Source organism: Sturnira hondurensis, unplaced genomic scaffold (genome assembly GCF_014824575.4).
Source record: "Sturnira hondurensis isolate 20B ecotype Veracruz unplaced genomic scaffold, ASM1482457v3 Scaffold0021632, whole genome shotgun sequence".
NCBI lineage: Eukaryota > Metazoa > Chordata > Mammalia > Chiroptera > Phyllostomidae > Sturnira > Sturnira hondurensis.
Genome location: NW_028094263.1, coordinates 5370215 through 5394061, shown reverse-complemented (window position 1 = coordinate 5394061; position 23847 = coordinate 5370215). Strand labels below are relative to the sequence as shown.

At 43.4% G+C, this 23847-nt stretch overlaps 1 protein-coding gene across 2 annotated transcripts; it reads left to right on the top strand.

Annotated features, from left to right (window-relative positions):
• Positions 1-1592: 1592 nt before the first annotated feature.
• Positions 1593-22146, top strand: SMARCE1 (SWI/SNF related BAF chromatin remodeling complex subunit E1). 2 transcript variants are annotated; one of them, XM_037033246.1, is made up of 11 exons: positions 1593-2058; positions 4045-4096; positions 4274-4317; positions 7276-7380; positions 12476-12556; positions 13697-13828; positions 14108-14279; positions 17169-17341; positions 17862-17963; positions 18603-18813; positions 20986-22146. In XM_037033246.1, the coding sequence occupies exons 2-11, from the start codon at positions 4090-4092 to the stop codon at positions 21192-21194; spliced, it is 1236 nt and encodes a 411-aa protein (XP_036889141.1). In that variant the 5' UTR covers positions 1593-2058; positions 4045-4089; the 3' UTR covers positions 21195-22146. The 2 variants fall into 2 exon arrangements, with proteins under 2 accessions (XP_036889141.1, XP_036889143.1); XM_037033248.1 differs by lacking the exon at positions 1593-2058 and having other exon boundaries at positions 4044-4096.
• Positions 22147-23847: the final 1701 nt, after the last annotated feature.

Sequence of the window (23847 nt, the reverse complement as noted above, 5' to 3'; positions counted from 1 at the left end):
TCCTCACTCGAATCCCCTCCTTCCCTTTTCCACCATTTTTGTGCCCCCCTTTCTTACTGCAGTGTGCTTGGTTTCTCACATCCAGTGCCCACAGCTCTTTTTCAGACGACTGCCTAGAGATGACGCAAGAGTGTGCGTCCTAGCAGGGCGCTTGCCTGGCCCCTCTACCACAATCCCAAAGGCAGGAAGAAACCAACTGGAGTTGCCGGAGGAGGCCGGAGAACGAAGGTACCAGGGTCTCTGCTAAAGCCTGTGCGTATCTTATATTAATCTTTTACATGTCTCTGATGCCTTCATATATTTTTAAAGATTTTATTTATTTACTTTTAGAGAGAGGGGAAAGGAGGGAGAAAGGGAGAGAAACATCAATGTGTGTAGTTGCCTCTCGTGCACACCCTGCTGGGGACCTGGCCGGCAACCCAGGCATGTGCCCTGACTGGGAATCGAACCAGTGACCCTTCGGTTTGCAGGCCAGTGCTCAATCCACTGCGCCACACCAGCCAAAAATATATTTTATATATATATTTTAAAAAGCAATTTCATGGATATTATCTTAAGCACTGCTCAAGATTGCCTATTATCATTTGAGGACCTCCTAACTTTCTCTCCAATTTCAGTAATCTCTATTCATGCCTATAAAAATATTGGAGATGGAAGAATTGGGCAGAGTGTCACTTGTCCCGGGCTTTACTGACTTCTAGAGAAGCCCTAGTCACTGCTGGCACCCACCCCACCCCCACCCTAATGATGGCTAAGAGCAGCCTAAGAATTCAATCAGTCACTGAAAATGTCAACACTGTTTTCAAGTAGCTACAGGTCAGAGAGCCCATCTGTCGCTTTTCCCTCCACAACGGCCCCTAACATCCACCAGCTGTTTATATATTTAAGGAAGGGGCTACTAACTGGTAAGCCAAGATACTCATGATGTATGGAAAGAGCCCCAGACTAGACCAGAAAGCCGACTGAATACCATTTATTGAGCATCTGACAACGGTTCAAGCCCTCAGTACACACTGGCAAAGAGAAGTTAACCAATGCAGATGACTTTACTTTCAAGACCCTCATAGTTCGTTGGAGGTGACAAACGCACTGATACGATGGATCAGATACAGATTACCACAAATATGTCAAAGAACCATGGAGTTGAGAGGAAGGTTGGCGCAGGAGGGCATCACAAAAGGACGGGAGAGCTGGATCCAAAAGAACGTGAGTTTAGCCTGAAAATGGGGGGCAGCCGTTCCCTGCGGTGGGAACCAGACGAGCCAACACAACAATGAGCAGAGACCAGGGCCACCACGACGCTGCAAAGGCACCCAACCTAGGGGATTAACATCTCTGGGCCTGGGTTCGGAAACCAGGGACAACTGCACCAAACTCCACCTTGGAGAAACTGGAAAAGCCCGTGGCGATAAGGCAGGGAGCTCTGGGAGGCGCCTGTGGGGACGGAAACTCCACCCCTCCACCCTCGGCTTGCTGAACTACACAGTCGCCAGCTTAAAGAAAGAGGAAATAAAAAGACCGGAAAAAGAAATCGTGGGGCGGGCGCGACCGGAGCCTGGCCCGAGAGGCGCGCGACCAGCGCAGCCACAGTGGTTCCGGGGCCGCACGCCCGGGCGACTCTCGCGGTCTTCCGGCCCCGCGCGTGGAGCCGAAGCCGTGGCTCCCACGTCCCTCGGCGCAGCCTTGCACACTCGCCGCCTCCGCAGCCGCTACCGGCGCCGTTGCTGCCCCAGACGGCAGCGAAACCCGGGCCTCTCCGGCGGACCGGCCCCCTCCGCCGTCTCCGCCGTGACGAATCGGCGCCCGGCTGGGAAATTACCCAAATTCGGGGAGTTTTGAGGAACGTATAGGGCCTGGAAAAAAAAATTCTCGACTGTACGAAGCATCACGCATCCTCACACGGAGGCTTATTTCTCTAAAGACAGTCAGGAGACGCCTGGAAAGAAATTAAGAAGAGTGTTGAAAGTGCGAGTGCGGAAGCTCCGGGCGCGAGGGGCGGGGCGTGCGCGGGACAAAGGGAAGCGAGGCCGGAGCTGCGGGCGCTTTTTCTGCCCGCGGGTGAGTGTTTCCGACTGGGCTCCACCGGGTCGCGAGGGGGTAAGTGGTGATGTCCCGTTTTGGCTGGATTCCGAGTCCCCGGGGGTTGCTGGGTTTCAGACTTGGCCGCGAGGCCAGAGCTGCGGGCTGGTTGCGGCCTCCCTGAGGCCTAGCGCGGAGCGAGGGTTGGGAGGTAGCCCCATCTGGGTTCCCTCCTTGGCGGCGAGACTTACCCCGTCCACGAACCTCGCGAAATTGGTCAAAGCGGCTATGCATGCCCCGTTTTTGTGGATTTGCTGGTAACGCGCATCCTCCACGATAGAGCTAAAGCGACCGATCTCAGAGCAAGCCCTAGGGGCGCGCCAGGCCATCACCCCTTGTCATCACGCCTAGGAAGGTGGTTTCCCCTGGATCCAGGCAGCGAACCGAGGACCCCAGGTGTGGGTTAGAGTGAAGAGCGAAAGCTCTGGAACACTTTGGCTTGGATTTGAAACCCATCCCTGGCATCTCCTGGCTGTGTGTTTTTAGAGAAGCTCATTAAACTCACGGACATTCCCTTTCTTCATCTGTAAAATGCAAATAGCTGTACAAAGCTTGTTGGTTAGTTGTGCCTATTAAACGAGATAATGGAAGTAATTAGCCTGTCCCCTATAGGGATTCAGCAAACGCTTAATCTAGTAGTTTATGTCAGGTAGTGGGGATAGGGGTGGCCAGATAATATGAGCCCGCTTTTAGGATTGATGTTATAGCGAAGGAGCGCGAGCGATCATTTAAAAGAATGAGCAATGGGTGATGTACAGAGGAGCTCGAGGCATTGTTTGTCAGGGCTCCCAGAGCGAGGTCTATGGATCCTGACAGCTCCCTGAATGTGAGCAGGAAGGAAATCTGCACCAGGAGCAGGGGTGTCTGCCTGTTTCGGAAGGAGAGAGTGAGAGGCCCAGTTTGTCTTTCCATAGGAGGCCTCTTATTGCTTACGCTCCAGAGAATTCCCTTAAAATGCAGACCAGGAGGGGAGAAAATCCTCTTTGCTTCACATAACGCTGGATGAAGGTACTGCAGTAGTCATAGAAGTTATTTGCCTTTTCCCTAAAAATGAAGGTCTCTCTGCACTGTGGGCAATGCATGTTGATGTCAGGAAGAAGCTCGTGTGTACCATCCTGCCATGAGCTGGTAATACTAGGGCAAAATTTGTTAAGAATCGAGTTAGGTGCTGAGACTACAATAATGAATTGGATAATAATGAGTTAGATAGACAGTCCCTGTTTCCAGGCAGCACGCAATCTAGCTGTATTAACGGGAATATGATATAATACACAGTATCACAGATTTATGTCAATCGGGTAGGAGTACAGAGGAGGAAGCATCTCTGCCCAGGTGGTTTGTCAAGAAAGCTCCACTGAGGAGATATATTTTGAAACGGGCTGAGGTTTTCAGGTAAATTCTCCAAATTTATTCCTAGCATTTAGAAAGCTGTTGACCATTAGGAGAGAATATACAGTTTATTAGCATACCTGTTACTTTGTGCACTGCCTCTAGGAATAAAAGGCTGGTCTATTTTAGCGGCAGTTGTTAGGCTGAAAGGAGGGGAGAGCTGCTGCTGGTCTGGGAGCTGTCAGTATCTGGTAGGCCTCCTTAGCATGGGCCCTGATGATATCTCATATTCTGTTGTCATTATATTTTTATTGGTCTGATCAGATGGGTACATGGCATCAGCAAAATGTTTTCCATACAAGAGGTGGCTCAGTAGCATAAGAAAAAACTTCAAAGTACATGTCTAATACTACTTTTAATATCCCCAGTAAGTTGTTATTAATTGTTTAATTCTGATCAACCAAATGGCCTAAAGAACTAGTATAATATGCACAAAAATTTGGCTAATAGAAGATAACGTAATTTTACCAAGAGATACCAATTTAACTATACCCTATTCTTTAGGAAAACATTCTCTCATGCTTGCTGAGTTTTGATTCTCTTTTTTTTTCTTTTTTTTCTTTTTTTTTATTTTAGTGTCTCAGATTCATTCTTAAGGAACTGAGAACTTAATCTTCCAAAATGTCAAGTAAGTTTCATTTTTTTTATATTTATCAATCTATATAAATAAGAGACTAATGCCCTAGCAAATGGGAATTCCAAAATACTCTCATTTTTTTTCTTCAAAACAGGACCATTGGTAGTTTTGTTGCATAGTATTATATCTCAGTTGTTTACAAGAAGTTATTTATTTTCTTTCAAACAGAAAGACCATCTTATGCCCCACCTCCCACCCCAGCTCCTGCAACAGTAAGTTTTAATTTTCTTGTTAATGTAATAGCCAAGTCTGGCCTTGATACAAAAACCCAGATGTCTTCCAGGAACAGTCACTCAACCATCACAGCAACAGGATGAAAAAGTCAGCTAAAAAAAAAACCAGCACTTCCTACTAAATAAAATAACTCTTTGCATCTTACCTTGAACCAACCCCAACATTTAAAGAAACATACTGCTGAACGGCCAACCTCCTATGCTCGTTGTTTTTTTTTTAATGGGAAATAACTGACAAGATTAACACTTCTTTCTTGTTAATTTCTTATTAAGAGTCTTTAAAGTTGATATTGAATGAATGCTCATTCTGGCATTTATTATTTTCCAACCCAACCTTAAACTGGTTGCATTTTTCTCTCCTTGTGTACATACAACTTTATATTAAATCAAAATAAAGAGCCCTGTTCTATAGTAACACTCATTGTAAAACTTTATTTTCAAGCTGTTCCAGTAAGGATTTCATGATCTGTGAGTCGGATCCTGCTATTGAATTTCATTCCACTCCATAAATAATATTCTCTTGGTTTGGGATTTGATATGTTTCAAAGTGTCTAAATAATAGACACTTTGTTTTTTTCACCCAGCAGGTTCTGGCCCAGCTTGGTCAGCATGTCAAATAATTGTTCAGTCCATAAAACAAATTTAACAGTAACTCTTCAGGCCTTGTTGAAACAGAGTCCTTGTTGTTTTTATCTCAGAACAAAACAAAACAAAACACTGTTAACATTGACTATATCCCACAAAAGCAATTCTTTAACAGCTATTAGTGCTCCTTCCAGACCCCCTACCCACTAAATTTCAAGCTAGTTTACTAATTAGGTCCTTGTGCAATTTGTTTTCTCCACTAGATAACTATTCTTAATTACTAACCCTTGGATAAAATGTTTTAGTTATGTTTATCAATAATTTGGTTTTCTTCAGTAAGATGTTTTTAAAAAGAGATACTATATCACATGTCTTCAGTTCAATTTATATAGTATATAGTCTCCAAAGTTACTTCCAGTAGCTCTTAAAGTCCTGTGTTTGTTTTCTTTCTTAAATCAAAGCACATGTCTTATGACCAGTCTCCTTGGCACTCTGCTAGTGGCTATACGGGTAGAGTTGAACAATTGAGATTCCTGACCTCAAAGAGCTAACCATGTACTTCATTTTTGGAAATGGTATAATTGTCATGTTTTAGTTTCCTTTTTTTTTAGCTCCCCGACTTAATTTTCTTACATTATTGCCTTGGTGTTGAACAGTGATTCTCATAGTTTGTGAAACCTTCGAAGGTGTCATTTTTATATAAATACTTCCTCAGACAGTGTGTAGTATCTGGAATGCACACTTGGTTTTTTGAGATAAAAATAGCTTAAAAACCAAGTGTCCCCTATGGCTTCTCAAATGTAGGAAGGAATTTTGTTTTACCTGTCTTTAGTCATATTTCTGTACCATTATAGTTTCACGTTGACACATAAGATACAGAAGACTAGGAGTCAGGACATGCAACAGAGCGGATAGTGGATGAGTTGTCCTCCTTTCTTTTTTCCATTATTCCTGCCACTGCCATCACAGTCCACCATCACCGCCACCCCCCACCACCACCCGAGTGGACCACTCCAAGTGATAGACACTTACTTCCTTTGTGCCTTTGATGCTTCATCTGTGTTTTGCCTACTTAAATATGCTCGATTTGCGTCTTTTATAACTGTATAGACTAGAAATTGATCAGTTCTCTTCTCCTAAAGAGTATCAAGTGCTTGACTGTCTTTAGGAAATTAAGGATGTGTGCAGCGGCATGTTCTAGAAAATTGTGTTTCTTTTATAACAGCTACAGCTTAGTTGGAATGTATTCAGTGTTTTTTACATCATACATTTCAGGACTGATATTGTTAACTGCATGTTAAAATTACTCTCATTTGTTTTGATTGAATTTCACTAGGGAAAAATACCCTACTTTTGGTCTCTCTTTGCTACATTCTTTTTATGCATTACACTTTGATTCTCATAAACATTGGATATCATTGTATTAATCACAAGGGCACTGCCATGTAAAAGCCCATATGTAACCACATCAACACATTATTCATAAAGCCAAGAGTCCTGTTGCTACAATGAGCAGTTATTTTTTGAAAGGGCTAGAGCTATCAGGATTTTTAAAAAAGAAATTTGAGTCTGTCAACTAGAAAAATAGTGCACATTAAAACTAAAAGCAGAAGTTGTTCATGATTGACCAATGAAGATGGATCAAAGAAGAGATGGAAGAGAAAGCCTATAAAAGAATGACTGGGTTAAAAAAGATCAGAGCGTACCCCAGAATGAAATCCATACATTTCTTACAAGTCTTTGTTTTGAAATCATGTATGTGATATCCATTGAATCCCACATATGTTCCTTTCTATCGACAACTTCTGGCTTCCTGACTTGAGTCTCTTCTCATTTCTCACATTATACAAAGTGACTTAAAACTGGCGTTGAAAGCAGTCCATTTCTCGTTCTTGTTTTTAGTAGATGAACACATTGGCGGCATCCACATAAGTGTCGAATAAATCATGTTTTGTTTTGCATGTAAAGTGTTTTCAGATTTCTAGTTTATCACATTTCAAGCTTTCCTCAGACACATATTGCTAAGTTGTTATATCATACTATTTACTGACCATTAAGTAACCCTTACTGTTTGAGACACTTCACTGTATTGCTTATCCCAAATATGCAGGCACACACATTCACACACACATACCGCCGTTCCCGCGAAGAGCAGGAAGTAGGAGAAAAAGAGGAAAAAGCCCACGTGCAGATTGGTTTCTCAGGGACAGGAAAAGAGCAGCTACAACACATCACTGCTTGTTTAAATTCAGGTTGCTTTTGCATGCCATATGCAGATCATTTTTCATTTCTGTGTTTTCCTCGTTTGAGCTCATTTCTCATTCGTGTTTTTGTCTCATTTGTTTCCATCAGCAAATGCCCAGCACACCAGGGTTTGTGGGATACAATCCATACAGTCATCTCGCCTACAACAACTACAGGCTGGGAGGGAACCCGGGCACCAACAGCCGGGTCACGGTAGGAGAATCAACTATTACCGCATCCGGCAAACAACTGGAATTGACCCGAAATGCCTCCAGAGTTAGGTCCTTCTGAATCACCAGCATAGCCATGAAAAAATTTTTTAACCTGGCTTTTCGACTATTTTAAACATTCATTGTATGATCTTACCCTGAAAAAAATCAATCTGCATATGTTTATAGAAGACCTCATTCTTTTTGGTGGTTGGTAGAGGTGAAATCTTGGACGCTTAATGCTTATACGATGTTGAAACAAACCTAGAATTTCGTATAGTTAACAAACCCTAATTGAGATGAAGCGTTATCTTTCATTGAAGGTAATTGGCATTAGGCTCTAGAACTCAGTTTCTTCGTAGAGACTGGGCTTACAGACCTAGCTCTTTTTGCCTGGTCTGCCAGTTTGAATTGCTACACATAATTATTTGTCTTTTGGATTTAATAGTTGACCTTACAACTGAGATTCATTTCTCAATCAGTTAAAAAGAGAAAAAGATTTTTGTGTCACATCAAAGAATTGCAGGATGAAAGTGTAATGAGATTGTTGGAAATACCAGAGTAGATGTCCTACAACTGGGAGTGTGTTTGTGACCTTTAGGGTGAGGGACGTGGTTTCTGCAGCTGAAGCTGCTTCACATAACTGATTAACCTAAGAGAAAAATAAGTAAGTGTAAAAGTAAAATAAATGATAAACCTAAGATCATGAAAATTGGGTGGTGTACTTCAGACTTTTTATTGTAGAATGCTTTTAAACTCTATTCAAAGAAATCCAGGTACCAAAGAAACAAATAACTAAAAACGATTTACCAAAAGTAAATAAATCCAAAAGCCAAATACCTGCATACATTGGAATGTGGCATTGGTGAGAATTAATACAACCCAGAGCGGCTGTAAACTTCTCAAGACCTGGATTTTGTTTGCTGTCCTCATAAATAATTCAGTTCATGTGACTTCAGAAAAGCCCTCTCACCCTGAAGGCAGGCTAGAGCAAAAAGCCTGTAACTGCCAGCTGTCTATCTTGGTAAGCAATTCGCTTAGCTTGATAGGTTTCGTTTGTCTAGATTTTTCATTGTTTCTGCATAATTTGTACTTCATAAGCATATCAAGTTTTACGTGCCTTGCATATTTCATGGTACCTGAAAAGAATTCTGACAAAGTGTGTATGTGTGTATGCATTTCACAATGCATACGATTTTTATGTGCATCGATACATGTTTTTCCCTGGCCTAAATGTGTTCTTTCGAAAGTGTTAATGAGTAGCAAGGTTATCAAATGATAAAGAACATTTTGATTTAATCAAGGAACAGAATCAATTTTGGATTATTTCACGTTAATGCAGAAAATTAGTCATAAGCAGTGAATAAGAGAATGGTTACATTTTAATTGCTCTATACAGTCAGCTCTTGATTATCTCTGTTAATGGAATAGAAATGGAGGTAACTGTGATATTAGAATCACGTGTGTTTCGGTTTGTGTAAGCAGTTGGTTCCTAACGTGGATTTGTCCGGGAGAATTCTGTGTCAGCAAAGTGAGATCACTTCACGGAGACTCACTAGGCAGACAAAGGTGTGCTGTCTGTCTCGGGGCTCAGGCCTGGGTCAGTTCCCCGTTTCTCTCCATCCCTTCTGGGGGGTGTCGGAACCGGCATCCAAACCGGAACCGGAACCGGCATCCAGAGTGGGCTTAGCCTCAGGACAGATCAGGATAAGGGGGTTGTTGGGTGTGGTTTGGGCTCCCTGGTGGTTTTCTCTGCACTATTGTTCCCTTGGTGTCAGAATAAACAGTAATTAAGCTGCTCTTTAGACTCGCCCTGAAAGACCTAGGAAGTACGGAGGCTTTGAGCCTGAGTTAATTCCAGCCCCTTAAGCTTTTAGTGACCTCCACCTTAGATCGGCTAATCACTCCCTGAGAAAACTTATGACTAAAGTTTTAAGCTAGCTTTTTTGTGTATCTAATTTCAGCCCTGTTAGAACTCAGTAGATCTGATTTCGACTATTATGAAGGTGTTTTGTTTTAAGACTACCTCTATTCGGTGTTACTTCAAGGGTTGGAGGGAGGGGGTCTACTACGTGGTGGTGGTGGTGTCTGCAAATCACCTCAAGTTGGTGAGGTTCTAAGAATCGTTAGAGGCACGATTCTGTGATTTAAAGGAATGATTCTGTGAAGCCCTATAAGTAGCTCCCAATAGGCCCTCCAGAAAATCGGTCCTTCCTGTTGGCTCCGGTACCCTTGAGTAGTTTTCCAACAAGGACTTTATACAGCATACGCCCTCTTGGAGTGCATATGGTAGGTCTGCAATGGAAATCACTCCTAGCTAGGTCTTCATTCGGGTGGCAGTTAACATTCTCAAGTACAGAGGGAAAACACATTGAGACACAATGTTAAAAACAGCTTATTTCTATGCATTAGTGGAAATTCCATCCCTGAAGAAAACGCTTCAATGAAATCCTACCAGAGAAACTGCTGAGAATTGGAAAGAAGCAACAAAGTTTTCAGTAACCAAAATAAATTTCACAAAATCATGGACTTTATTCAAAGGCGGGTCCCAAGACCTTACTGTTATGAAAGCACGGTTTTCACACGCATAATTACTTGTGTTTCCTCAGCGCACTGCCAGCGAGAAGCAGCACATCTTGGAAGGAGGGACAGTGCTGCTAGAGACAGGTTTCCCGGTGACAGCAAGGAAGGAAATAGCTAAAAAAGGAATGTGCCTTCCAAAAGCAGAGCCCCGGGGCCCTAAGACATAGAAAGGTGTCTATCAGAGATGGTAAATAATAGGGATGTTTAATGATACAAATCTTCAGTAGCCTGAAAATCAGCTAGAATTGAATTTTGTTGTTATTATTTTGAGTTTTGTTTGCATTTGTAAATTGACTGGTCAGTGTAATGAAAACTGGACCTCAATGTGCGAGAGACTTGGGTGTCTTTGGGAGAAAAAGGAGAAAGAAGCAAATTCATTAGTGTTATACAATGCAGTTCTTTGAAAAATACCCAAGAGCAAATATTTCTATAATTTTTCTTTTAAGTGGTTTAATTCAACATATTAAAGCATAGACATTTTAGAATTCTTTACCTCTTTAAAAAGATTGTTACAGTGGCCTACCGACTTCAGTTATTGGCACAATTCCAACTTTTTTGGTAACCTACTTTGTGCAGTTCTGAACATTGGTGTTGGAGATGAGTTGGAAATGCTTTCCGATCACTTTCCGTGTGAGTGGTCAGACTGTGCATGTCTTGATCTGATTCTGTGGCATAAGGTTGGCCTTGGCGGAATCCCCCCTGCCCACCCCTTGAAAGAGCTCCCACAGACCCAGAGACAGGTCTCCCCATGCTGTTCAGACCACCTCCCTCCACCGCCGCCCGCTGCTGGCTAGAAGCGGGCTGTCTGCATGGGCCCCAGCCTGCGGCGTGGTGAGAATATGTGTGAGGAGTGGGAAGAGAAGAAATACTGCTTCAGCTGTGAACTGCTTTCTGATCATTTCCCCTGTGGAGAAGCAGAGTTCCTGAAAAGCACACAGGGATGCAGAGAGACCCTCAGAGGAAGAGGAAGCACTGTCTGACAGCAGTGGAGTGGGTGGAAAACGAGGTTGTGACTGGGGTCCCAGCCCAGGCTGGAGTTGTCCCTGGGGTTTCATCACAGCAAGAACAGAAGAGCAAAGGGAAAAAACGTCACTTCAGCTTTCTTACCAGGACTTGCCGAGCTCTGCCTTTGGCAGTTGAAGTTAGCGCTTCCTTCCCCTGCCTGGCAAGGAGAACCGGTATCGAGGGGCTCCCAGAAATGGGGGGAAATAAGAGTAACTCAGCCATGGTTTTATTCTGGGTCTGTGAGCAAATGCAGCCCTGTGTGTGGAGATACAACTAAGTTGAGAAATCGGCATTCTGAGTTGGGGTTATGCGGGCTGCCACCTCGAAGTCACCTGCTGTCTCTTGCCAGGATGTTAGCCCATAGAAAGAACTGATTTTTTTCTTTTTTTTTTTTCTTTTAAGAGAGAAAGGAAAAGGGAGGGAGAACGAGAGGGAGAGAAACATCGGGTTGGTTAGGTCTTGTACACACCCCAACCAAAGACCAAACCCATATCCTCAGCCTGTGCCCTGACTGGGAATTGAACCAGCGACCTTTCATTTTGTGGGACAGCGTCCAATCAACTGACCCACCCCAGTCAGGCAAGAACCAATTTCTTATCTTTCTCTCTCTCTTCTTTTTTTATTCCCCCTCTAACCTATTTTTTTCTTTACCTTTATAAAGCATATTTTTCCATCTCTCCTACTCCTCCATTTTTTTCTGTTTGTCTATATATTTCCCACAAATCCAAATTTTTTAAATAAAATGGAGTTCCTTGACCTACTATAATGGCTCCATGTCTGCCATTTCTCTGTTCCTGGTAAATTTATCTGCTCCCACACTTTTATTAGGACTGAGGATAAAAAAGACATGACTTTAGTTCATACCTCTTGAACTAAACTCCCTTTATAGACAACCATTGTACAGGACCTAGAACCTTAAGAAGAGTAGTTGTGGTAAAGGAAATTAATTTTTTGTTATCTGGTTTTGAACCTAGGAAGCAGTCTTTGTGGCGGTGGCGTTGGTTCTGTGGGGCGCATCCCTGCAGCAGCGCAGACAGGCGTAAAGTGCCCTGTGGGCAGTGCGAGTGCGGCCGAGCGCCGAGGAAGCGCAGGGTCCGGTGCAGATAATCAAGTGTTGACTGTATGTGTAATGGGAAATTACGTAAGATAAAAGGGTGCCAGGTAATGTCCTAAGTGTGGGACATTGGATACACAACCGTGTATTTTCAGCGTATGGATTGTTATGTAACAATTTATTTGTTCTTACAGCCAGGTTGTCAAAAGCAGTAACAATAAACTGCTATGTAAAATATTTTCAAACTATGTGCTTAAAGTCATTTTCTTTATTTTCTTTTGATATGAACATTTCTGAATTTGCAGTGATAGGTATTTTCAGTGGAGAAAATGTAAGAATCTTGTGTCCATGGACGAGTAGAAGAAAGGCGCGTTAGAATTTTGTTGAGGCACTCTCTTTTCATTTTGCTTGTAAACTTCTTGCAGTTGAGTAATGAATGTATTTAACTGTTTTGTAGGCATCCTCTGGTATTACGATTCCCAAACCCCCAAAGCCACCAGATAAGCCGCTGATGCCCTACATGAGGTACAGCAGGAAGGTAAGTGCCTGGACCCGGGGCAGAGTGGGGGCCGTTCCCTTTGCTGCTCGCTTCCCTTCGAAGTTCAGATTGGCTCAGCCGGCTTTTCTGTGTGTAGCCAGAGGAAGGGATAAAGAATTGCAGTTTTTAAAGACATTAGTTCCGATTTTAAAATCCCAGACTAAAATCTAACAAGAAGAACATGATTAAATAAACTGTTGAAATCCTTAACACAGTGTTATATAGCCAATGTTATGTAGTCTTTCGGAGAATATTTAATGACATGGGAAGAATGTTAAGTGAGAAAGGGAATATGACCATATGTATTATCTTTATAAAAGTAATAGCAACTACATGTTCGTCTAAAGGAACACAGAAGTCAAAAGACATGGTTATCTATAAATAAATAGTAAGCTATTGTCATTTTTATTTTCTTTATACCACCTTGAAGTTTCACCTTTTTTGTATGAACCTACATTACTCTTAAAATAATAGATAGAGCCAATATTTTAATTAAGGACAAGAGCGTGTATCTATTTCCATCACTATTTAGAATTATCTTAATTTTTGTCATAATTTTATATATATATATGTATATATATATTTGATGATGTATTGTGCAGACTAAGCACTTCTAAATTTTTGTGAACTCTTAGATATAGACTTTTATTGAGTTAGCTTATGTGAAGTGCCTGTAGTGATTGGAGATGCCCACGACCTGCCTTAAAGCCGTCCCTCAGACTGTAGGTGAAAGGGGACTGGCCGCCTGTGGGTAATTGTTATAGCAGGCTGATGGGAACATACAGACTTGATTCTATTCCCTCTGCTTTTGTTTATGTTTTAAAACATTCATTTTGAAAAACATTTTTAGCCTGGCTGTTGTGGCTCAGTGGATTGAGTGCTGGCCTGTGAACCAGAGGGTCACTGGTTTGATTCCTGGTCTAGGGCACACGGCTGGGTTGTGGGCCAGGTTGCTGTTTGGGGGCGTGCGAGAGACAACCACACATTGATGTTTCTCTCCCTCCTTTCTCTTTTCTCTGAAAATAAATAAAAGTTTTGGGGGTGTTTTTTGTTGTTTGTTTGTTTGTTTTAGCAAAAACATTTTTAAAGGTCTATATTTTTAGGCACCGATACTGAAATTTCAACTGTTTCCTTTTTAAGGTCTGGGACCAAGTAAAGGCTTCCAACCCTGACCTAAAGTTGTGGGAGATTGGCAAGATTATTGGTGGCATGTGGCGAGATCTCACTGATGAAGAAAAACAAGAATATTTAAACGAATACGAAGCAGAAAAGGTAGAATGGGAACTGCGGTGGGATGGATACAATGGGAAGGGCACAAACATTTGCTTATAACTTAGAAAAGAAGCCTAAGATCTAATAATCAGACACCTGAGGCTATACTGAGGCTTTGTCTGCCTGGGTCACTTAATTTCTCTAGACTTCAGATTCCTTAGCTGTGGAAAGAAGATAATTAAGGTGTCTTTTGATATTCATATGAGTAGATATTCGTATGAATAGATACTCATTGTAACTTGCAAAATGTTAATATAAAACAAAACATTTGAATTTCAGATAGAGTACAATGAATCTATGAAGGCCTACCATAACTCCCCCGCATACCTTGCTTACATAAATGCAAAAAGTCGCGCAGAAGCTGCTCTAGAGGAGGAAAGTCGACAGAGGCAGTCTCGCATGGAGAAAGGAGAGCCCTACATGAGCATTCAGCCTGCTGAAGATCCAGATGGTAAAAAAAATTGGGTTTTGTTTATGCTTAAGTTTTTACTTCCCATCCTAAATGCTAAACAAAGCATAATTTAAGTGCCATTTCATTACTTTGATTATTTGTATTAAGCTTTTTATGTGAATTTCCCACAAGAAAAAGAAATGTCCTTTTTAGTACAGAAAATAGCCAAAATTATTGTTGATCAAAATCTTTGTACTCAAAATGCTGAAAGATTTTTGAGTCATAATTGGAATTTTGCCTCAACTGCTTTTAAAAAGTTAAGTGCCTTCCAGTTACATCCTGCTTTCTTATTGCTTCCCTAAATTCAGAATTAAGGACTCTTAAGTTAATGAGTGGAAAGAAGCACTATGAAATTTCTTTTCCAGTTAATTGAGAAATCCAACTAGAACTTATAAATGTGGCTCATGATAATACTCATGAGGGTGCACAGATTTTACACACACACACACAACAGAGCTCCTCACTGGCGTTTCATGCAGAGTTCACAGGGCTACAGGGTGTGCGCCCGGGCACGTGCTGCCAGGCTGTGTAGCCGCAAGGCGCCCTGGGGCGTGTTCGTCCACGTGGCGCGCGTGCCGTACAGGCGATGTTTCCTCTGTTCTTCTGTGACACAGAGAGGGTTGGACGCTCCAGCTACGAGCAACAAAGCATCAAAATAAGATCCCATTTTAAAGTAGTGGTAGGTAAGAGAAAGTTTGTCAGAACTTTAAAAAGTTACACCGTTGAGAGAGGAATCAGCAATACCGCCTAACGACATGAATAAGGGAAGGAAAACAAATATTTTAAGAGAGGACTGGGTACTGGCTGGTGTTCGCCTAACGACGGAGTAGAATGTAGTAGGTGTACCGAGTAGCATGGGGAATAGGAAGTGCCGAGTGCTAAGCAGGATCAGCAGTGCTAATGACACTGGCGTGCTCAGGCCTTCATTGCTCAAATTGGACAATCAGTGCAAGAAAAGTACACAGACTAAAAAAAAAATTTTAAATAGGAGAATATCCAGTCTACAGATAATTGGGAGGAAGGGGCTCAGCATACGAGGAAACTAAGGCTAGCAACGTAGAAGCCACAAGTAGAAAGTAGTTTTCCTCAGGTGAAAGATGACAACATGGACATTGAGACGCACTGAAGGGGTCACTCAGCAACAGTCTCCAAAAGAGGGTCCTTCTCTCTGCTTCTCAAACTGCTGCCCGTTAGGCTCTTTAAAGGAAGGACAGGTAGTAAATAAGACGCCAGGGTGAGAAGGACTTCAGACCTTGGACTTCATCCCTTAGAATTGAGTAGAAAGAGGAAGACTTGGGGAGTAGAAGTGAACGTAAAACCAGCAGAAAGACGTGTGCACGAATACAGCAGCTGCTGACTTCTTTTTATAGAGAAGGCTATTAAAACTCCTCTAAGACATACCAGTTATTTGCACAAGACAGTGAAGCCTTTTTTAAATGACATTTTGGAAAGAGAATATGAGATAAAGTAAATAATAGACAAATTAAAAAACAGAAGCCCACCTCCCTCCCCAAAATATATCAGACAACTAAAAGTATAAGGAAAGACAAGCCCCAATTGCTAAGACGTTATTTCCTTCACTGTTGGTCAGTATTGGAGCCATGTAAATGAAAGAAGAAAGCAAAGAAAGATAACTCAGATGGAGGTTGCACAGATGTACCATTTGTCATCGTAAGTGTGACTGAAAATTCCTTTAAAAAGTAAAAAGGTCACAGAATTTTTTTTAGTTCCAGCTGTCTTTTATTCCAACATTTTTAGTTTCAGAAGCATATATTCTAAAGAAGTCACTTGAAAGGAAACAAAAAGTAATTTAAACGACAGTTTGTAGTGGCGCCGTTTAGGACACAAGAGTTTTGGGAGCACCCGGAGCGCCCGACGGTGAGGGAGACACTGAGCTGTGGTGCGCAGCCGGGTCTGGGCCTGCAGCCAGGCGCCCTGCAGGGCCGTCCCTCCACCTCGGGTGGGACGCTGGGGTGCCCAGGGGATTCCGAGAGGAGTTTTTCTTTTAGTGTTTAAGAGAAAGCTTTTTTGTTTTAGTGAGTTAATTTAAATATAACTAAATAAATAATAGTACAGGTTGTTAGCAGATACGTCAAAAACTGGAGGTGACAGAGCAGAGTTTGAGATTACGGAAACACCTGCATAGTTGGGAAATAAGGATATATACCAGGTTCGTACTGAGTGCGTATGAATCCGAGTGGATGCAGACAACATAGTACCTCTCCACACTGACAGCTGTAACTGTAAACTGATAAAAATTTAAATTTGTTTCCTGTAAAATTACTTTAAGGCCTAAGTAGTTTTTTAGTCTGATAAAACGTCTACTGGTCTGGGAAACTGAATTGCTAGCAATGAGTGGAAAGGAGTACTGTGAAATTTTTTCCCAGTTAATTGAGAACTCCGTCTAGAATTTTAATGTTGCTCATGAGATAATGTCCTAGAGGCAGTGTTTTCCCTGCGGGGTGCATTTCATCACTTTAGACGAGAGTGGGAGATGCCACTCAATCCACAGGTCATTGTCAGTTCTGAATGCCTTCATTACCACCAAGAGAGGGAAACATTTGGCAGAATTTGTTTTGCTCTCACAGCAGCCTTCACGTGGATTTCCAGGCTAAACGACACATGCTTATTACACGTCATTTGTGTTTCACCCAAGTCCTTCACAGACGTATCATCTCGTAAAGATTTTGTGAGAGAAACCAACCCCTGGTCACTGAACACTGCGTGTCCCCTATGGTTTTTATCAAGTGACCTCCCCGGTGACCCCTGGTGCCTCTGAGAGCCGCGTGGGAGAGCCGTGGCTCCTTGGTAATCCAGTGTGTGCATCGGTCCACACCGCTGTTTACGGTTACTGGTGACCTGATTGCCAGAGTATCTCGTTTGTTCCAGATTACGATGATGGCTTTTCAATGAAGCACACGGCCACCGCCCGTTTCCAGAGGAACCACCGCCTCATCAGTGAGATCCTCAGTGAGAGCGTGGTGCCGGACGTTCGGTCAGTTGTCACGACGGCCAGAATGCAGGTCCTCAAACGACAGGTCCAGTCCTTAATGGTTCATCAGGTAAAGTCACACTTGTTATCATGAAATCGGCCTGAGCCACAGGTCCCAGGTGCCCGGGTTCTGTGGGATGCATCCGTGTGCCTGTTCAGTGTTTCTGTGTTCGGTCTAACCTGTTCCTGATTCGGGAAGGAGGCTCGAGGGAGTGGGCCTTTCCCAGAGATTTGATAAGTTTATCGTGAAAACCATAACACAAAGCCTTGTAATAAAAAGTGTTCATGAAGAATTTTGAAACATCCTGTCAACCTTTTACTGCTTTACTCAGTATTTCCGAAATTGCTCAGGCCTGAAACAGCATTTAACATCACATTCTTAATTAGTCATACCGATTCCTCTATGCTACATTTTACTTATTAAAAGATCTTAGCTAGACACATTGTGTAATAAATGATTTTAATTAAAAATTAAAACACTGGTTCAATATAAGAAAGTGTGAACTGTTACAAAATGAGACTTTTTAATTTGACATTTGCTTTGGAGAAAGTAATACAGTAATTACAAAGCCTGATCACGTGTCTTACAGCGAAAACTAGAAGCTGAACTTCTCCAGATAGAGGAGCGACACCAGGAAAAGAAGAGGAAATTCCTGGAAAGCACAGATTCGTTTAACAATGAACTTAAAAGGGTACCGGTTTAACGTGTTAACTATGTGTTTATCACTGCGCCTGTCACCTGCACTTCTTGTTCTTTTCTCCAAAATAGTGCTTTTGTTAAGTGTTGTTCGCTTTGAAACAGGGTTAACTTTGCTATAACCAATAGTATGTCTTCTCTTTGTAAAATTATTTCCATTTTCTGGCAAAATTTTGTAGGTTTGAATTATATAATATGCACTCAGGTACTAGGCCCATAGACTGTAGAGCCCTCTGATGTTTTAAACTCATGCAGTTTGGATTATTTTTATTTTATTGAGCTTTGTTAAGGGGGTAGCTTTATTAGATGTAGCTCATAGTGTGCACTTTGTAGAAAACAGGTAAATCTGTGTCCGGTAGCCTGGAGTATAAAATGGAAGCTGTGTGTGTGTGTGTGTTTCAGGGCTTTCAGCTGTGCCTCACCGGCTGTTTTTGTAATGTGTGATGTTGCTGGGCTGCAGCTCTCTCTTCCTGTGGCCACGGGGTCTCAGAGAAGACCTGGAACTGCGTTCTTTTCCTCCCCATACACATATAGTTTGTAGCCAAGAAAACCCATTTTTGAAGTAGTTTTGTTGTTAAAGAGATTGTAAGAAGAGACCACTACTAAGGGAGTTTTGTGTTTTTCTGACGACTAGTTGTGTGGCTTGAAAATAGAAGTGGACATGGAAAAAATCGCAGCTGAAATTGCGCAGGCAGAGGAACAGGCCCGCAAAAGGCAGGAGGAGAGGGAGAAGGAGGCCGCAGAGCAGGCGGAGCGCAGCCAGAGCAGCGTCGCCCCCGAGGAGGAGCAGGCGGCTCGTAAGACCGAAGAGAAGAAGGAAGACGAGAGCGTTCCCATGGAGACAGGTAACCTCCCTGCTGACACCAGCACAAATGTCCGGAGTTTTTGTCCCTGTCTTTAATTTTGATTTCTCAGTGCTTTTCAGAAGTCACTCGGTTACTCTTTATACGAGCTACCCATTTCTTTCCAAATCTTGTCCCCAGAGCAGAGTCACTGAAAATGTTGGTATCATGCAAAACAACAGTTGTGTGTTATCTTTGGTCTTGCTCTTGAGGTCTCGGTCATTTCACCAGACTGAGCCGTGTCATTTTCTGGCTCGGGAATGTAAAGGGTGGCGGTGCGATGGGTAAGGACACTGGCCCTGGGGTCAGATCTGGTCTGACACTTCCTCGCCTCGTGCCAGCACCATGTGACTTGGGTCCTTACTTCATCTCGGTTCCCTCGTTCGTAAGTATTCTAGCTCTTGTCTCAGAGAGAGAGCTCCGAAGGGTCAATGAAAGAAAATGCACGTGCCGTCATTGAGTATTGGATTTGACGTGGTGCTGTACTCGATATTCCAACCTGCATTGCCGAACTTGTTGAAGTAAGACGTGGTCGTTGCTCTTAAGATAAGTCAGTGTTGGGACAGGGCCAGACTCTGCCTGCTGCCTGTTTTAGAAAGTTGTGTTGGAACACGGTCCCATCCGTTCGTTCACACTCTGTCTGTGTTCGGCTGCTTCAGGGCCACAGCGGTGCCGCTGAGCGGTTGCCATGGAGACTGCCTAGCCCGCCGCACACCCTGCTGTACTTCGTGGTGAGCGTCTCAGAAAAGCTTGCTTAACGAGTCCTAGAAATACTCTTTCTTCCAGATGTACTCATTTTCTGATTAAAAGCATTCCTCAAGGGGGAAAAAAAGGCAGCAGCAAAACGGACATAAAATACTGATTAAATTGGTTACTGTTTGAACTTTTCTGGCCACCTTGCCTTTTGTCCCTGAGCAGTGCACTGTGCAAACAGGACCAAGCAGACGTATCACGGGAAACACAGCCAGAGGTTTCCTGGACCGCGGCAGGGCAGGCGCGAGGGGGCAGCAGTCCTACTCGGTGCTCGGCTGCCAGCTTCTGATTTGACATCTGGGAAACATTTAATAGAATATAGAGCGTTTCTACAAAACTCGGCGGATGAGCATTTTAGACAGTCAGATGTTAACTGTCATTATTCGAGCCCCTTTCTGGTTTGTGTGAACGTGTTTTTTATCGTAACGAAATTTGGAGCCTGCGTGCTCCTTGCGGCTCCTTTGAAGCCAGAGTGCGGCTCACTTTGCGGCCCACCCGAACATTTGCCTTCTCCTGTTTTGTCATCTGTGAGGAGCACGTGCCTTGGGCTCTCACTGAGAGCTTTATTCTCTTAGCCTAGGGGAAAACCCAAGAAAATTGAACCAATTAGAGCAAAAGCCTCACGCTCTTGATTTCCTGCAGAAAACGGTCCGACGTGACTGTTGACAAGGCCCCCCAGTGCCAGCCTGTGTCGCTGCCGCACAGGCCTGCTCCCTCACTAAGTCCACGGCGCGGCACACCGTCCCGTCGAAGTAAACGAAGGTCACTGCTTTTCTAGTGCCTGCTAGTGGCATTTTGTAAAAGTCAAGCTAAACAAGTGGAATTATTTTTAACAATATATTTAATTAACCCAGTATATCCTAACAGTGTCATTTCAACATGCAGTCAACTTTTTTCCAATTACAGTTGACACTCAGTGTTACTTGTTTAGCTTTAAGTGCAGAGCACACTGCTTCAACATTTATGCGATTCCCACAGCGACCCCCCCCCGTAAGTCCAGCACCCGCCTGACGTCGCACGTGGTTGTTACGATACTGCTGACTGTGTTCTGCGTGCTGTACTTTGCATCCTGTTTATATGTAACCAGCATTTTTAAAGTACTGATTTTTTACATTTTTTTCATAAAGTCTTCAGAATCTGATGTGTATTTTATACTCACAGCACATCTAGATTTGGAGGCTAACTTTTCGTCTGAAAGGCTTGACCTGTATTTACATTTCATAAATTTGCAGCTAAGAAGTCGATTTTTAAACCCCAGATCAATACAAACATGCTCAGTCTCGGTCGCAGGAGCTCGTCTGGGGGCTGAGTAGCCACGCGTGGGTGGCGGCTCCCGGGTTGGCCAGTGGAGCTTGAGACTCAGCACTGTTAGAAGAGTGATTTTTTGTCTTAGAACTAACAGGGACAAATGTCTGATTACAGAGGAGACACACCTGGAAGAAGCGGCGGAAAGCCAGCAGAATGGTGAAGAAGGCACGTCTACTCCGGAGGACAAGGAGAGTGGACAGGAGGGGGTGGACAGTATGGCCGAGGAAGGGACCAGCGACAGTAACACAGGCTCGGAGAGCAACAGTGCGACCGTGGAGGAGCCCCCGACAGACCCCGCACCGGAAGATGAGAAAAAAGAATAAATGTTGCCTTGTTTTATGTATTCTGAGTACTTTTTTAAATGAAAAAAAAATGTTTTTTGAGTTTTAGTGGTGTTATGTGGTTTCTGTGCTAATCTTTTTCTGTCCGTGTCACACCACCAGAGGCTTTCGGACCACGCAGCACCGTGAGCCACACGGTGTGGTCACCTTTCTTCAGTGGTCGTGACGACGGTTCTCTGCTTCATTCTTGTTCCTAGCCCTCAACTGCTGAAGGCCTCAGAATTTAAATTAATTAGGAGAATGCCCACCTCTTTCAGAGAATTATCCTTGACGCTGCAGAATCTTCTCTTAAATGCCTTCCTGCAGCTCACCGGGGTGCTCACCAAAGCCATAGCTTTAAATCTTCTCAGTCCCCATCAGCAGCTTCCTGAAACTTCCCTTCCCTGTCTACTTCCTCAAAGAGTAGCTTCCCGCAAATGTAATCATGTGTGAATATACGTTTGTTCACCAACCCTGTTTTACTTGTAATCAGTGTCAGATAACCAAGAGTCGTGTTCACGTGTCGAGTGCACCCACAGCTACACTCGGGTCGTGTGCACTGAGAAGTGGCCTCCTTAGGACAGCTCCTGAGCTAGTGGCCGAGTGAATGCGGCACATACACGCCCTCCTGCTTCCTGTGTCAACCGATGCCGGGTGTGTTCTGGTCAGTGCACGCTCACTGTGCGGGAAAGAGATTCCTTTTTTATCAAGTTTTCCAAAGACATCGCAAAGCTTAAGGAATTGAATATTCTTGCAAGGGAGTGTATAACTTCAAAATGATTGGCCCATTTTGGGAGAAAAACAGCTGGGAATTAAGTTCAGCCACTTGAAATTGTTTTACTATAATTGAAACATTCAAAACCTCAAGGCTCAGGATCCCATGGGTCAGAGCCTACCTTTTTGATAAACTTAGCAAAGTCCTAAAGAGACTAGAAGCAAGATGGTTTGTGACGTGTGTGCTTCCCAAAAACTAGAGTAGATTTTTACTAAATAGTGGTATATCTAATGGTATATGTTTCTTAAAGGTCCAAACGTAATAAATAAATTTTAAAAAAAAGGAAAAAAGTCTCAGTGTTTTTAATGCACGAAATACTTAAATGCAAAACAAGCAAATAATTTTGTTAGAGTGACTCAGGGACAGTATGGAGTGGTCATTCAGCCATTATGAAGTTGCAGACAGCCCTTTCTCACCCAGATTGCTGCACTGTATGTGCTAGACACTTGTGAAAACTAGTTTCCTTACATTATGGTCATGTCACATAGTCATTTACTCCGAAAGTAAATGTGTCTGTGGGCAGTACGAAGAAGTTTATGGCAGTCATTCGGGAAAGATGCAGCTCAGTAAAACATGTAGGCCCTCTGCTCACATAGAAATAACTTCCCCATGTGGGCAAGACCCAATCTGTAGTGAATTCACTGACCATGCGTGACTCCATCAGCGTCCCGCCTCCTGAGACCAAAAGGAAGAAAGGGAACGACGCTGGGTGGGAACAGCTTGTTTTTCCACATGACAACCTGAGGTCTTTCTCTTCTCTCTTGAGAATCAAAGAATTAATTTATTGGCTTGGTCAATTAGGCTTCGCAGGGCTAAGAACTTCAGCACCTCGACCCCAACAAATCGGATGTCCTCTTTGGTACGCTCCCCTGGTGGTCCACACGGGGCAGAGGAGCAAGCGGGAGTGTTCACGGCACTGGGGTCCGAGTGGGTGGAAGTGGGTCCTTGGCCAAGCGGGAGATGGCAGTCAGCAAGCACACGGGCCGCTGACGCTGTGGCAGCTGCCTGAGGAACAAGTGTGAGTCAGGTGGGATTTGATGGCTCCTAACCACGGGACCTGGGGAGGAAGACTGATCAAAACTCCCCTTTGTCACAGCAACAGACAGAAACCACCAGCGTTCAAGCTGTTTCCTGGTCTCTCTGAGAAAGTGGGATGTAGTGGAGATCTGCGACTGTTTTTCTTTCTCCAGAGGCGTGGACCAAGTCGCTTAACCTTAGCCTGTTTCAAGGGTAAAATGGAACTACGTTCTGTTTCTGTCCCCTACTGCTTCAAATAGCCATGATTGTTCGTGCATTTATTTTGAATATGAGTAAAGTGTGAGGGCTTAAATTTATATTAATTGTAACACTGAATGTGAGGGAGGGGGAACCCCCACAGAGTCCCCCAGTTTTCTCACAGGAGTTTCAATTTCCTATCTTCATCTGTCAGCAGGCATGTCTAAGCCAGTCTCCTACAGAACATGAAAATTCTGTGTTCTGCAAAGCAGAGCTTTTGGAAAAGTTTACTAGGAGCTATCTCATTTTCACAGGGTGACGGGAAGGTCCTGTGAAAAAAGATGCAATAATACTTGATTCCCTATATTTGAAAAATGAATCAGAAGTTTACCTGATGCCCTCCAGATTTTTAGTTTGGATCCTTCCTGTGTAGATACTAGTTTGGGATTTTAGATCGTTGGTGCTGACGCTGTGAAACTCCTGTTGCCTCCGGCTAAATGGTGGCTTTGGTTTCTTGTGTTGAACTGGCAGTGAAGCTGGGATTATACTTCGGTAAGTCCTCATTTCAAAAAGCACTCGCCTCCACCCGAAACACTGCCACACGCAGTCTCCCCAGCTGGTTTTGGGAGAGGCTTTCACTGCGGGGCAAACCTGGTTGGAACAATT

Excerpts from the sequence above, each read along its gene's own strand:
- SMARCE1 (XM_037033246.1), top strand. Across the intron at positions 14,280-17,168 it reads GCCTGCTGAAGATCCAGATG|ATTACGATGATGGCTTTTCA; the intron begins GTAAAAAAAATT and ends CGTTTGTTCCAG. Across the intron at positions 17,964-18,602 it reads TTAACAATGAACTTAAAAGG|TTGTGTGGCTTGAAAATAGA; the intron begins GTACCGGTTTAA and ends TCTGACGACTAG.